Here is a 12,214-nt window from a genome sequence, read left to right on the forward strand (position 1 = left end):
TTTTAAGCAAGAACTAATGCACTATCCTGAGACATGCTCAAGTTAGTATCCCCTCAGTAGTCCTAGAGGATTTTTCACCAGTTCAAAGAGACCTGAGGATTTGTAAGTAACCTCTCTGGTCCTGTGATAAAGATGTTTTCTACCTAAGCTTTGTCACATCCTTCCTGCCACATCTGAGTGTAGCCAGAGAGCATGTCTCAGGCTTCCTAGCCCAGCTCTAGTGCAGCAGGCCAGATCAGTAACAGGGGTTTGCATCAGCTCAGCAAAATGAGTTTGTGCCATGCCTGAGGCGTGACCTCTGCCTTGCCGTTGTTAGGGGAACATGGAGGCACACTGGTGGGAGAAAAGCTTTCACTAAGCTTTGACCAGCAACCAAAGCAGGGCTGATGTAGTCTTGGGGGAATCCAGCCTATCCTTTGGGATATAGAACCAAACCACATATAGAAAGTATGTGGTTTTCTACAACACATGTTTAAAATTGTCACATTGCTTCTTTGGTGTGTCTTTGTGCACACTGGGGGTTCGCCTGGCTTGGGCGGGATTAGCGCTTGCCCTCCTGCAGTTGGAGTAGGAGAGTCCATAGGTTTTATTGTTGTCTTCTACCAGCACAGAGCATGGGCTGTGCATTCCTAACAAGTGTTGAAAAAACCTGAGACACGGATGACATCCATGGACTCCTATGCTTTCTGTCTAGGGCATGTAGGGCATTGTTGGTTTCTTATAGGAGCTCTGCATTTGGCATGGAAAACTGGGAATATGCTGTGCCCTGCAGTGAGAGGTGTTACTAGACTGCGTGTTTCTGTAGCCTCCTGAAAATTTATATTTTGTGTTGGCACTGAACTCCATAAGCCAGGTAATCCCTTCAAGGCTGTTCCTGTCAGCAGGTAGAGCAGCTGTTCACCCTGGAGCAGGGAACCGGGCAGCTGTGGCTGCACGGCACTGTGTAGGCACTACTGGGGGGGCTCTGTCTTGCAGGGAGCAGCTCCTCTCCTGATCTTCCAGTGACTGTGGGTGAGGACTGGGAAAAGGATGGGTTCAGCATCAGGTTTGAGCCAGGGGCAGCCTGAAGGCCTCAGTTTGCCCCTGTGAGGTGTGGAGCAGAGCCCAGCCTCTTCTAGACCGCGTTGTTTAGCCTCCACACCATTAGGAATGTGAAGGCAGTGGAAGGAGACCTGGTATCCCATCTCTGGTTTGTGGCTTCCTTCAGTCTCACACACGGTCTGTTTCCCTTCCCTGAGGACATTGGTCTGGGGCAGGGCCTCTGCCTGCTCCAGTGCCCTCCTCTTCCTTGCCTCTGAGCTGCCTGAGGAGAGGCTTTGGCAAAGCCGCGGAGCCGGTTTGGGCAGCGAGAGCCTGCCCAGCCTCAGCTTCCCTCCTCGGGGCTGGTTACTGATTACTTTGGGCAGCAGGTGGAGGAGGCCAGGGCTGGCAGTGATTGGGCCTGCGCCTCCTCCTACCCTTGCTGACTGGTTTCAGGAAGCAGCACCTGCATTTCACTTGGGACAGGAGCACTGGAGCAGAGCGGAGAAACAGCGTCAGCCCGGGCTTGGGCTCAGGGAGCAGACAGTGAGGGGAGTTAGCCCCTGCTCCATACCCCGCAGGACTATGTGCTCTTATCCTGGGTCGAAACGCTGCATGGAAGATCCAAGACAGGAACGGCGACTCCTCAGCTGGGAATATGAGGACTCTTGTGCCATACGGAGAGAGGACGTAGCTGGGGTGGCTGCGCTGCGCAGGGAGGCTGGCTGCAATGACAGACCCAGGGCGACAAGGAGGCAGTACCCAGGCAGCCAGGGAGCAGACGGTGGCTGGGACAGTTACAGGAGAGGAGAGGGCTTCTCTGTGGACCAACGGAGCATGAATGTAGACTGTGGAGGTTTTTGGAAGGGAGATGTGCAGTACATGGGCTGCAGGAGAGCAGATGGTGCTTGGGAAGGCAAAAGCCAGGATACAGAGGGTAGAAACTACAGGGCGTATGAGAAGGAGGACATTCAATACAGAAACTGCAGTTCTGAGATAAGAGAAGGGCGGAGCAGAGAGGACAGAGTACCTGGGCAGTACAGGGAGGGGGGAAGGCAGTATGGAGGCGATAGAGGCCCTGAAGGCCATGGGGAGAGGGGAAGGTGGTATCAGGACTACAGTGAGGATGAAAGACATTATAGGAAGAAGGAAAGGGGGTATAGGCAAGAGAGGGACTCTGGGGAGTATAGGGAGAGAAGGCGGCAGTATAGAGAGGACAGAGGCAATCAAGTATATAGGGAAGGGGAAAGGTGGTATAGAGAGGATGGAGGCTCTGGGGCATATAGAGATCAGGAAAGGCAGTGTGTAGGTATCGGAGACCAGGTAGACCAAGAAGACATTGAACGGCACAGGCAGCCCAAAGGCCATGTCATAGACCACAGCAGTCTGGACGGAGGTTGGGAAGTTCCTGCTTTGGCAGGCAGGTCCTTAGACAGTAGTGTGAGCCTGGGGTCAGGTACCTGCTACACACAGTTCGAGATGTGGGACATTGACTCCAATGGCTGTGGGGAGCTGGAAGGAGCAGCCCCAGGGCCTGGGATGCCGGCCAAGAGCAGCAGTGGAGCAGAGCGCTCGAGGGTACGCACGGGCCGGCCGGACTGGAGCCAGGTCTGGGAGCAGGAGGCCGAGGACACGAACAGGGTGGGCTCTGTGCTGCAGCGAAACAGCTTCTACAGACGGACGGCTCCCAGTGCCCTGCGGCACTCAGAGTTTGTGCAGACCAGGAAGAAAAAGCAAGGTACACGGGGAAATAGTGGGCAATTGCCTTGGGTGTGCCTGTGCTCTGCCCTGGCACTGGGGCAGCACCAGGACTCTGACACAGGTGGGAGTGGCCAGCACTGACGGGCTCTCGTGGGAAGGCTTCTCCCTGGGACTTGCTGAAACGAGCATCATGGTCGTTACCCCTCTGCACAATTGCTGATCTGCCCTGCAAGGGGATTTCACAGAGGCCCAGGTGGGAGGGAAGCACAGGCAATATAGACTTGCTGCTGTCCTTTCTCCTCCATCTGTGCTCCCAGTGTTTTAGGTACACCCTAAAACTTGTGGCCCTGTTCTTTTGTCTAGTCTTTCAGGGTCCTGAGGAGGTTCCTCATGTGGGAAAGGGTGGGGTGCTGGGGTTATTCCCGCTGCCTGTTTTACTTTTATAACCCATCGTGAACAGATTTGATGTTTAGGAACCAATTCCCGGCTCAGAGCATGAGTATGGCAGCTGATCACAGGCAGCACGAAGCAGGAAGTAGAGGAAGTTGGTATAGCACTCAGACATAAGTGGAGAGCAAGTACTTGTAGTTGTGTAATGCACATGGGCAGGACATTGAGGTACCTGCATGTTGGGGGGCTGTCACATTTGGGAATCCCCTGCATCGCCAGCCCCTCGCTACTGCAGTGTTCCCTTGCCTGTGCTACAGCAGTTCCATGTCCTGGGTCCCCAAGCAGGTCTCCAGTCCCATCAAGCAGCACTTTGGAGCTGGAGAAATACCAAAGTGAAAGGCCTGAGCTGTCTTGGCATGGGCAAAATCATTCCATTGATGCTGTGGCTGGGACAGAGTCAGCTGCAGACAGCTTTGTGCAGCTTGGCTTGTTCTTGCAAGAATATTAGTGTGTGTTGGGGAAGTGGCAACAAGGTGTTAAGGTCTGGGCAGAGGGACTAAAGGAGCCCTTCTTGATGGACAGGGTTCCCTGTTGGGCAGCTGTGTGTCTGAAACCTGTTTGTTTACGTGCCTTTTCTGCCAGTGTCTGTCTGCAGTAGCTATGTGTGTGAACTCTCTGTGAAGTGGGAATGAAATGCGGAGGAAAACCGTGCAATGGCCAAAGAGTTGGCAAAGCTGGAGGCTACGACTGCCTTTGCCTTAACATGAAGTCTGTCCTTTGGAGATTAAGCCTTTTGATTAAGCAGGCTCCGGTGGCTGCATTTCTGCACTCTCAGGCCGCTCTGTTAGGGTGGGACTTTGCTCAGCTGTGTCCCCAGGGTGAGGGAAGGGAGAGGCTTTGCAGTGCCAAGATGTCCAAAGGGCAGCAGGGGAGCCAGGAGGGGCCAGGGAGTGGGGTGGGACACAGTCCAGAAAGCTTAGGAGGCTGGAGCAGTGCTGGCCTGTCCAGCTTCTGCTAGAGTTGAAGGGACTCAGCAATGCTGAGTGAAAGTCTTCCCTTTTGAGGGTTGTTGAATTTTTCCCCACTGTGGTAGTCTCGGGAGCTGTGAGAGGTGCAGGGCAGGATGCCCTTGCCATCAGCACCAGTATCCCACAGCAGGGAAGGAGGGAAAGGGTTCTAGGTATTTGGAATACTCTTATGTTCATCCTGTGGCCTGTTTCTGGCTGCAGTTGTCTGTTACATTTGTCCTCCTGCCCTGCTAGGGCACAGTGCTGGACCAGCAACAGCCCTTCTTGGCATGTAATGCTTTGTTGATGCAGCTGCCTCAATGTAAGACCCCACCAGCACCCGGGAGCCTCCCCAAAAGACCTCCCATTGTGCTTGGCAGCAGACAGCCTCCTGCCTACCTGGCAGGAAAAAGTCAGCTCTGGTTTTCCCTCTGTCTGTGCTGCAGGCACCTTTTCTAATGCTGTCCACTTCTCTCACAGGTTCCCCCTCCATCCAGAGTAACAGAATTTAGGACTTGAAAGCCCCAGTGAGAGATCATAGAATCATAGAGTAGCTTGGGTTGGAATGGACCTTAAAGATCATCTAGTTCCAACGCCCCTGCCATGGGCAGAGATGCCACCCACTAGATCATGTTGCCCAAGTCCCCATTCAGCCTGGCCTTGAACACTTCCAGACCAGTAGGGATGATCTTTTCTGCAAGTGGGATTATCACACTTCTTACAGACTTCTCTACGGTGTAACCTGGTGACAGCTACTTGGTTAGAGCACCTGTTCTGGGATGAGACTCAGATGTGTCTGCCTGACACATCAACAGAAGGAGAACCCTGTCATAGTTTTGCTGCTTAGTCACCATCACTCTTAAAGGTTTTACATGCTAATGTGTTGCGTTTCAGCTCTGAACTCCAACCTTTTTCTACTAAATTAGAGCTTTTTAGTTGAGGGATATTCTTCTGAGGCAGGTACTGTAATTAAGTAATTTTTTAGTCTTCAGTTCTTTGCAGTGAATAGAGTCTTAAAATACTCATGTCAAAGACTCACAGGAAGACCTCTCAGTGTTTATTCTTCCTGATGCTCACTCATTTGTCAGTTCAGACTCTTTTAAAACAGTGAACTTCACATTCTGGGTGGGTGTCAGCACTTGCTTGCACCATTTACCTGGCTGTGCTCCTGTGCAGCACTTGGGAAACTCCTGATGAGTTTTGGCTGGCCAAGCAAAAGAATTACTCCCCAGAATACAGTCCTGTGTGTGGCTGTGTTTCTTGTCCCCATTAATACATTAATGCATTTGTCTGCATTAAACCTCCTTGGTTTGAACAATTCCATCTTATTCAGGGTACCTTGGATCACTCAGTGACTCATATGCCTCATCTTTATTTGTGATCCTGTTGAATTGATTCTCAGTTCTCTACATGACAGCAGTGATTTTCCATTTACTTTAAATCTTTTGTAGGATTAACTAAATACAGTCTCTGGAGAACCTGATTAGAAATGCCCTCTTTTCTGGATAGTCTCTACTGGCAGTGAGTTTTCAAGGTACCAGTTAGCAAGGTTTTCTTTTTGTTTTATAGAAAGAAATAAACAGAATATTTATTGCATAATTCTACTTTTTTGCCAGGCTTACAAAAAATTTTATTATATCTGCTTACTTGTGGGATTGTGTCATTGTAAGGTTTTTTTTTTTTTTTGTCCTGGATGGAAATAAGTCTATTATAAAGTAGCATTTTATTTCCTCGTTTAAAAAAATAAAACTGAATTCTTAATTCTATCATCCATGGATTTTTCTTTATATCTTTCTTTTAGAATTTTTCTGTACTTCAGAGTTCCTGGTGTGTCTACTGTCTATTATGTGGTATTCTATGTTCATTAATTTATATTTGCTGCCTTTATTGAAGCATGAATGCTGGACAGATTTTTCATCAATACTGTTCTCTTGATGTTTTTTGGATTATGTATTTAAAACATCCTTTTAAAGAACTTTCAGCTTTCATTCTTTTTTCCAATCAGTGTTTTTGCTCACACTTTCATTGATGCCCTGCCTCAGTTTTAGGTTAGCTCTTTGTACACCATCATACTACTTCAGTGTTTTCTGTGTCATGGGTTGGGATCATCCCCTGTTCACACTGAATGCCGTGGGACTGTCTGGGCAACCACAGGCTGTTTGGGGTGATGGCTGTGATCCTACCTGACGTAGAAACATCCCCACCAAGCAGGCTGTAAGTCTGACATCAAGCCATTCCAGTGGCCCTGGGAAAGCATCCCCATTCTGTTCCTGTTCAGCTCACTGGCATATTACCAGTGTCCAGAGTAAGAGTTTCCACCCCAGCCAGATCCTGCTCCTGGCAGCGAGTTTAGCCTTTTGCTCAGATTAATTATTCCCTGCCCTAGTTTCATCGCCTCCCCTCTCATGATCGGCAGCGGCTCCTCCCCTCCTGGCCTCCACATACTTCAAATATTTGCAGCTGGTTTGTTTTGTCCTGCCTCACTGCTTGACTCTGCTGAGCTGTGAACCTGGGGCTGGGCTTGCCTCGGGGCTGGGTGCATCTCCCACGGAGTTCCTGCTCGCCGACCCGGTGCGGATGGGCGGCGCGTCCCTCCGCAGACTGTGCGGATCGTCTTAGCAGCGTGTGCGCCCTGCGAGGCTGCGCCGAGCCACGGGGGATGCTGGCAGGTGAGCCCTGACGAGGAGCAGCTGGGGGGCGATGCAGACCTTCGGGGGAGCCCTGCAGCCTGTGCGTGGTGGACATGCATCCCATTGGATCTGGTCTTTGTGGGTCAACTCTGCTTCCAGAGTGGGGCAGGGAAAACCTCTAATTGCATGTGTGCTCCCACGAGGAGGTTAGGTAACAAGAATTCGAAGTTTTTGTTAATTGGAAGAAAGTTGATGACAGTGGCATTTCTCAGACAAGCAGGATGAGCCGTGTGATTGTGATAGTAAATCACAGCTTCCACGGGAAGGGCAGAAGTGGGAATGTGCTCCAGCTTGACACCTCATTTCCAGGGTGAGCTAGTGTTGAATCTCTCAAGGCTCTGCGGGCGTACTAGAAAAGCTCAAAAGCAGGTGCTCCTGGGAGGCTGTCACAGACCATCAAACCATTCTGGAGAGCCAAGGACGTGTTGCAAATTTGCCAAAGGGGATAGAGAAAATGATGTTGTTAGGAGGTTTGAATTTAGAGAGGCAAATTACAGAGCAAAACCTACAAGAGAACAAAATCTGAGCCTCTGAAAATCATGATTGAGAACGCTGTTTTTGGAAATGTATTTCTAAATGCCCATTTGGCAACTGTGTCATGGGTAAACTTGAATTTGTCACTGGATCGGAATTCAGTGGCTTCATTAGAAATACCAGTTGCATTCCTGCAGGCTAATAGAGTCTGTTCTAGCTGTGGTCTTAATGCCTTCAAAATTGATGGGCATGATGACTCAAATTGAAAGGTAACATTTAAATAGAAAATCTGTGAAGTAAAATGGAGCTGTGTTCAAAATACATTTACTAGATGACCAAAACCAATTTCACATCTGTGAAATTGGTGGGTTTAGATAAATTCTTAATAAGCCTCATTTAGGGAAAACTACTATTAGACATACAAGAGTGTGTGACAAACAGGAAAAAATAAATTGATGACAAGCAACAGAGGTGGTATGAAATACAAGAAGTGAGAGTTTTAAAACGCATCAGAAACAAATACGAAGTTATACATGTTGGTCAGATAGAAGAGCCAAATGTTAAAAATAAATTCTGTATTTGAAAATTTTGAACTACGAGTGTTTGGAAAGAAGCAGGACTTTTGAGTTCATTGCTGAAGGAGGATGCTAGACTAGTGATAAACTGCAAAAGTCCTAAGATACTTGACTGCAATGTAGCCTTGGTTTTGAATGAATTTTGAAATATTCAGAAAGACCAGGAAGACCAGAGGAGAATTAATTTGTATGAGTTTTCAAAATAATGCAAATACTGATACAGTGTGAGTAGAACTAGTACCCAGCATTATGCCAGGTCAGCCAAGCTGAGCTGATGACTACTGTGAGCTTAAAATCTGTGCAGGGAAGGCTTTAATTTCCCTCCCATAGGCAGGGACTTGAGACTTGCTGACAAAGGGTGTCATGGAGCTGGCAATCTCACGAGTGTTGTCTGAATCCTTGCGGCAGGGCACTTTCTGTAAGGGCCTGACCTAGATTTACTCGCCTGGGGTTCGCTTGGTGGAGCGTGGGGAGCTGCTGTGTTTGCCAGCAGTGCTGGACATCCCCAGCTCTGTTTTGGTGAGCTGGAGCCAGACACATGGTGTGACTGCAATTTAGCTATAGCTAAGGTTGGGAGTACAGCAGGGTTGTTTGGTGGTACGGTAAGCTCCTGAGGTGTCCTGTAAAAAGCTTCATCTGGTGGCATTTTGCCTGCATATAAATACAAAGTCCTATTCTTTGACCAAGGCAAATGTAATCCTTTCCATTTATCTTCCCAAATGCTGTGACACTTTATTTGTTTTCTTGGGGCGTGAAATGGCAGGACACAGAAAATATAATTGAAAGGGTTTTACAATCATGTCCATCATAGCATATGGCAAGATGCATGGGTCATTTCCAGCTGTTATTCTGGCTGGTTTTCATTTTCAAGATTCTTCCCAGCCCACCCCATGCAGTAGTATCATCTTGCCCTCCCACCTCCTCTGGGTTTCACACACCTGTTTGCATTGCAAATTAACACCTTCCTGTTTCTTCCAGGTTGCTTTCCCACTTGAGCTTGCTCTCCTTGAAAACAAATGCCATTCCTTAAAAAATATATATATTTCTTTAAAATAACTCATTTGTTGTTATTTCCTTAACTCTCTGAGCCACAGAGACCTGCTGACTGTTATTATCTTGATGTTTAGTTGTCCCTCCTGTAGGTTTTTCTGCCTGTTCAGGCTCCAAGTGCTGTGTCTCTGGCAGGATATCCCTGTGAGTGTTTGTAGAGGACCTTGCACAGCAGGGCCTGGTCTGCCACTGAGGCTTTGCAGATGCTGTGGAAATGCAAACAGCAAATGTTAAACCCAGCGGCTGCTCCCAGACCCTCCTTGGAGGGATTCCTGCTGCTTTTGAGTTGATAAAGTTTATCATCAGGGACTGGTGGAAACAAGCCAAGACAGCTATTGACTTAGCTGAAATCAGCCTTTTCCCTTATGCAGTTTGGCTCTGATGGGGGTACTCTTAAGGATACTTGCCAGTAGGAATCAGTGAGGCTTTCTCTTCCCAATGATTGCCTTCTAAATGTAGTGCTGGTTGTGTCACTAAATCCTCCTCTGTTGAGCTAGCCGTTTTGCCTCTCCCCAGGCTAGATTTCACGGCAGGGCAGCAGAGGCGCAGCTTACAGAGACAGGTATCTTACCTCCTACATCGAGGGCATCTTCTGAGTCTTTCAGCTGGGTTTCTCATTTGCCGCGGCTGGAAATGGGAATGATTTTGATGTTGTTCTTTCTGCAGAGCGGCACATCAGTTTGTCCTCAGCCCAGGTAGCTGTGACAACTTGATATTTGATGCTGATGCTCGTGGTTTCTGCTTGTCGATGCTGCTCTGCAATGGGAAGGGCTGAAAGGGCTGGCGATGGTTTCAGATAATTATGGGTTGAGTCAGTGTCTCATCTCAGCTTGGGTCTCTTCTTTTCTTTCCCAGATCGTTTCAGTGTGAAAAGCCCAGCCTGGCTGAGCAGTGGGCAGGGTGCTTGGGCTGAGGCAGCAATTTCCCATGCTGGTTACTGCCATCACCCCGCAGGGCAAGGCCGGGGTCTGCCTGCAGCCTGCCCAGCACCTGGGCAGAAGTGGCTGGGAGCATGGGGGTCTCTTGGGGCTGTTCACCGTGGGTGCTTTGGTACCAGGATAAAGTGTCAAGCCCTGGTGGGTGTCCCTGGGAGTCTCCCAGGCTGAGCCCCCGTTGCCTGAGGCTGTCACCAGAGAGGTCAGGGAGAGAGAGATCTGAAAGTGCCAGTCCTGCAAAAACATTCTTAGAAATGTCTGAGCTGGGGCATGTCTGCAACTCTAATAAAATCCCATTGAGAGCGAGCAGCTGGGGATCCGTGGGAGACCGCTGGAGTGGACAGGCATTTGTCAAATCAGCAATTGATACTAAATGGGGTACCTGAGGCAGGCTGGGCTGCTGCGAGTGGCTCGGGGGCCTCCGTGCTGCAAAGCAGCCGTGAAATGGGGGAGACCTGAGTGTTCCTGGGCCAGACCCTGCCCCGGAGGGATGTCCCAGGGAGGTGCGGGAGAGGGGCTCCCCCGGGCTGGGGAGGTGGCGGTGGGAACGCTGTGGCTGTGGTTTCGGCCGGAGGGCACATGCTTTCAAAAGCAGGCAGGTGGGGCAGGGGGCGGCTGGGGCCCAGGAATCTGCGGGGGGATAAAATGTCTCAATGAAAACCGAGGGGGCTGGGCCGGCCTGGAGCCGCAGGTGGGACAGAAAACCAGGAGGAGAGGCGGCTGCGGGTGTGTGGACGGGGCCGAGGAGGGCGGCCCAGCTCCGGGCCCTGCAGGCACCCAGGGCCGGGGGCGGCCCGGCCCCGCGCCCTGGCCGCGCTCCAGCTCCGGGCTTTGCCGGCGACAGCACCATTGTGGGTGCCCGGGGCCCCGTGCGGCCATTCCCATGGAAATGCCTGGGGGCTGCGGAATGGAGACCCTGTTCCCGGCCTGAGAGAGGGGGGCGGCCGCCATTGTCCGCCTGGGAACCGGGGGTTCCCCTCCGTGTCTGCTCAGCCCCGCGGAGCTTCCTGAAGCCGCAGAGTGAGAGAGCGAGGGTGGGAGAGGAGTCTGGGCCCGGCCGGCATCAGGGGGGACCGTCTGGAGCAGGTTTGCTGCCTGCGGCCCTCAAAGCCGGGGCATTGCAGTGTTCCTGGTGCTGCGAGGGTGGGCTGTGGAGCAGGCCGGAGCTCCCTGCCTGCTGCCCCGGGGTGGCAGCTCTGGAAAGGCCCGTGGATGGACAGTCTTGGTCTCTCGGCACTGATGTTTGTCAGTCGCATAGGTTACTTGTGTTCACAGTTCAGATGCTGTTTGTCTCCTGTCCTTGCATCTTTGTTGGAGCACGCTGATCTTGCTCGTCTGTCTTGCAGAGATGACTCTCCTGTCCTCCCAGACACCATCCCTGGAGACATCCTGGGCTGCCACTGAGAGCGCAGAGCAAAGGATGCTGGAGAAGAGGTCCAAGGTTATCGAGGAACTGCTCCAGACAGAGCGGGACTATATCAGAGACCTGGAGATGTGTGTGGAGAGAATCATGGTGCCCCTGCAGCAGGCACAGGTAGGAGCTGGGAGGGAGGGCAAGCTGTGGTGCAGCACTGGAGGATTGGGGTGAGGATATTGAGTCCATTTTGTTCTCAGAGGCAAGCAAGCAGCATGGAAACCTATAAAGGAAATTCAAGCTATGCCGAGGGGAACAGGATGGTTCTTGCAGCTCCTTGCATTTGTAGCAATAGCCTGTCTGTTTTGAGATCCTGCTGAGCTTTCAGGCTTGCTGAGAGCAAGAGACCTGGGAGCAAGTATCACAGATTCATTGTCTGGGGCAGGAAATGTTCCTCTTCATTTGATTTGTAGGTTAAATTCATTGTCAGGAGAATTAAAATATGGGGTCTTGGCATGGGAACAGAATTATTGGGAGGAGAGCAAGAAAAACAAGGTGAACAAAGGTGGGGATGGAATTGCTGGGAAAGAGGAGAACACTGTGGTAGGACACATTAGGAGTGAGAGTTTCAGTGCACTGGGGGACAAGGGAGTGTGTACAGAAGTCACTGTGATGGAAGGAGGTGGCAGCAGGTGTCTGCTGTGAAGCTGAGGACTGATGAGTTGGAGGAGGGCAAGAGGGGGCTGTTGGGTCTGACTTGGAGTTGTTCCCCCATCCAGGACATCTCTTTTCCCGTTCACTAGATGCAGAACATAGACTTTGAGGCCCTTTTTGGAAACATCCACATGGTGATTAGCTTCTCCAAGCAGCTGCTGTCCACCTTGGAGGCTTCAGATGCCATTGGTATGGATTCTGCTGTTAACTTTTGTCAGAAGGCTGGGATGAGCTTTGCTAGTGGCTGGGCATAACAGTTTAAATGGCGGGAGAAGATCATTGGGACTTGGCTTTCTCCCTGCTG

At 50.7% G+C, this 12,214-nt stretch overlaps 1 protein-coding gene across 7 annotated transcripts in view; it reads left to right on the plus strand.

Annotated features, from left to right (window-relative positions):
* LOC113982568 (dynamin binding protein) overlaps nt 1-12,214 on the plus strand; it is a 33,698-nt gene that overhangs the window by 14,862 nt on the left and 6,622 nt on the right. For 3 of the 7 annotated variants that reach the window (XM_039379193.1, XM_027710939.2, XM_027710941.2), the window contains 2 exons: nt 11,189-11,376; nt 12,000-12,099. In XM_039379193.1, coding sequence (XP_039235127.1) covers nt 11,189-11,376; nt 12,000-12,099 — 288 coding nt within the window. Of the gene's footprint in view, nt 1-2,484; nt 2,759-6,662; nt 6,788-10,695; nt 10,863-10,967; nt 11,088-11,188; nt 11,377-11,999; nt 12,100-12,214 lie in introns of those variants that run through there. The other 4 variants (XM_027710942.2, XM_039379194.1, XM_027710947.2 and 1 more) reach the window with 4 other exon arrangements.

This window comes from Pipra filicauda, unplaced genomic scaffold (assembly GCF_003945595.2).
Source record: "Pipra filicauda isolate LSUMZ 115617 unplaced genomic scaffold, ASM394559v2 scaffold15_size4787011_pilon, whole genome shotgun sequence".
Lineage (NCBI taxonomy): Eukaryota > Metazoa > Chordata > Aves > Passeriformes > Pipridae > Pipra > Pipra filicauda.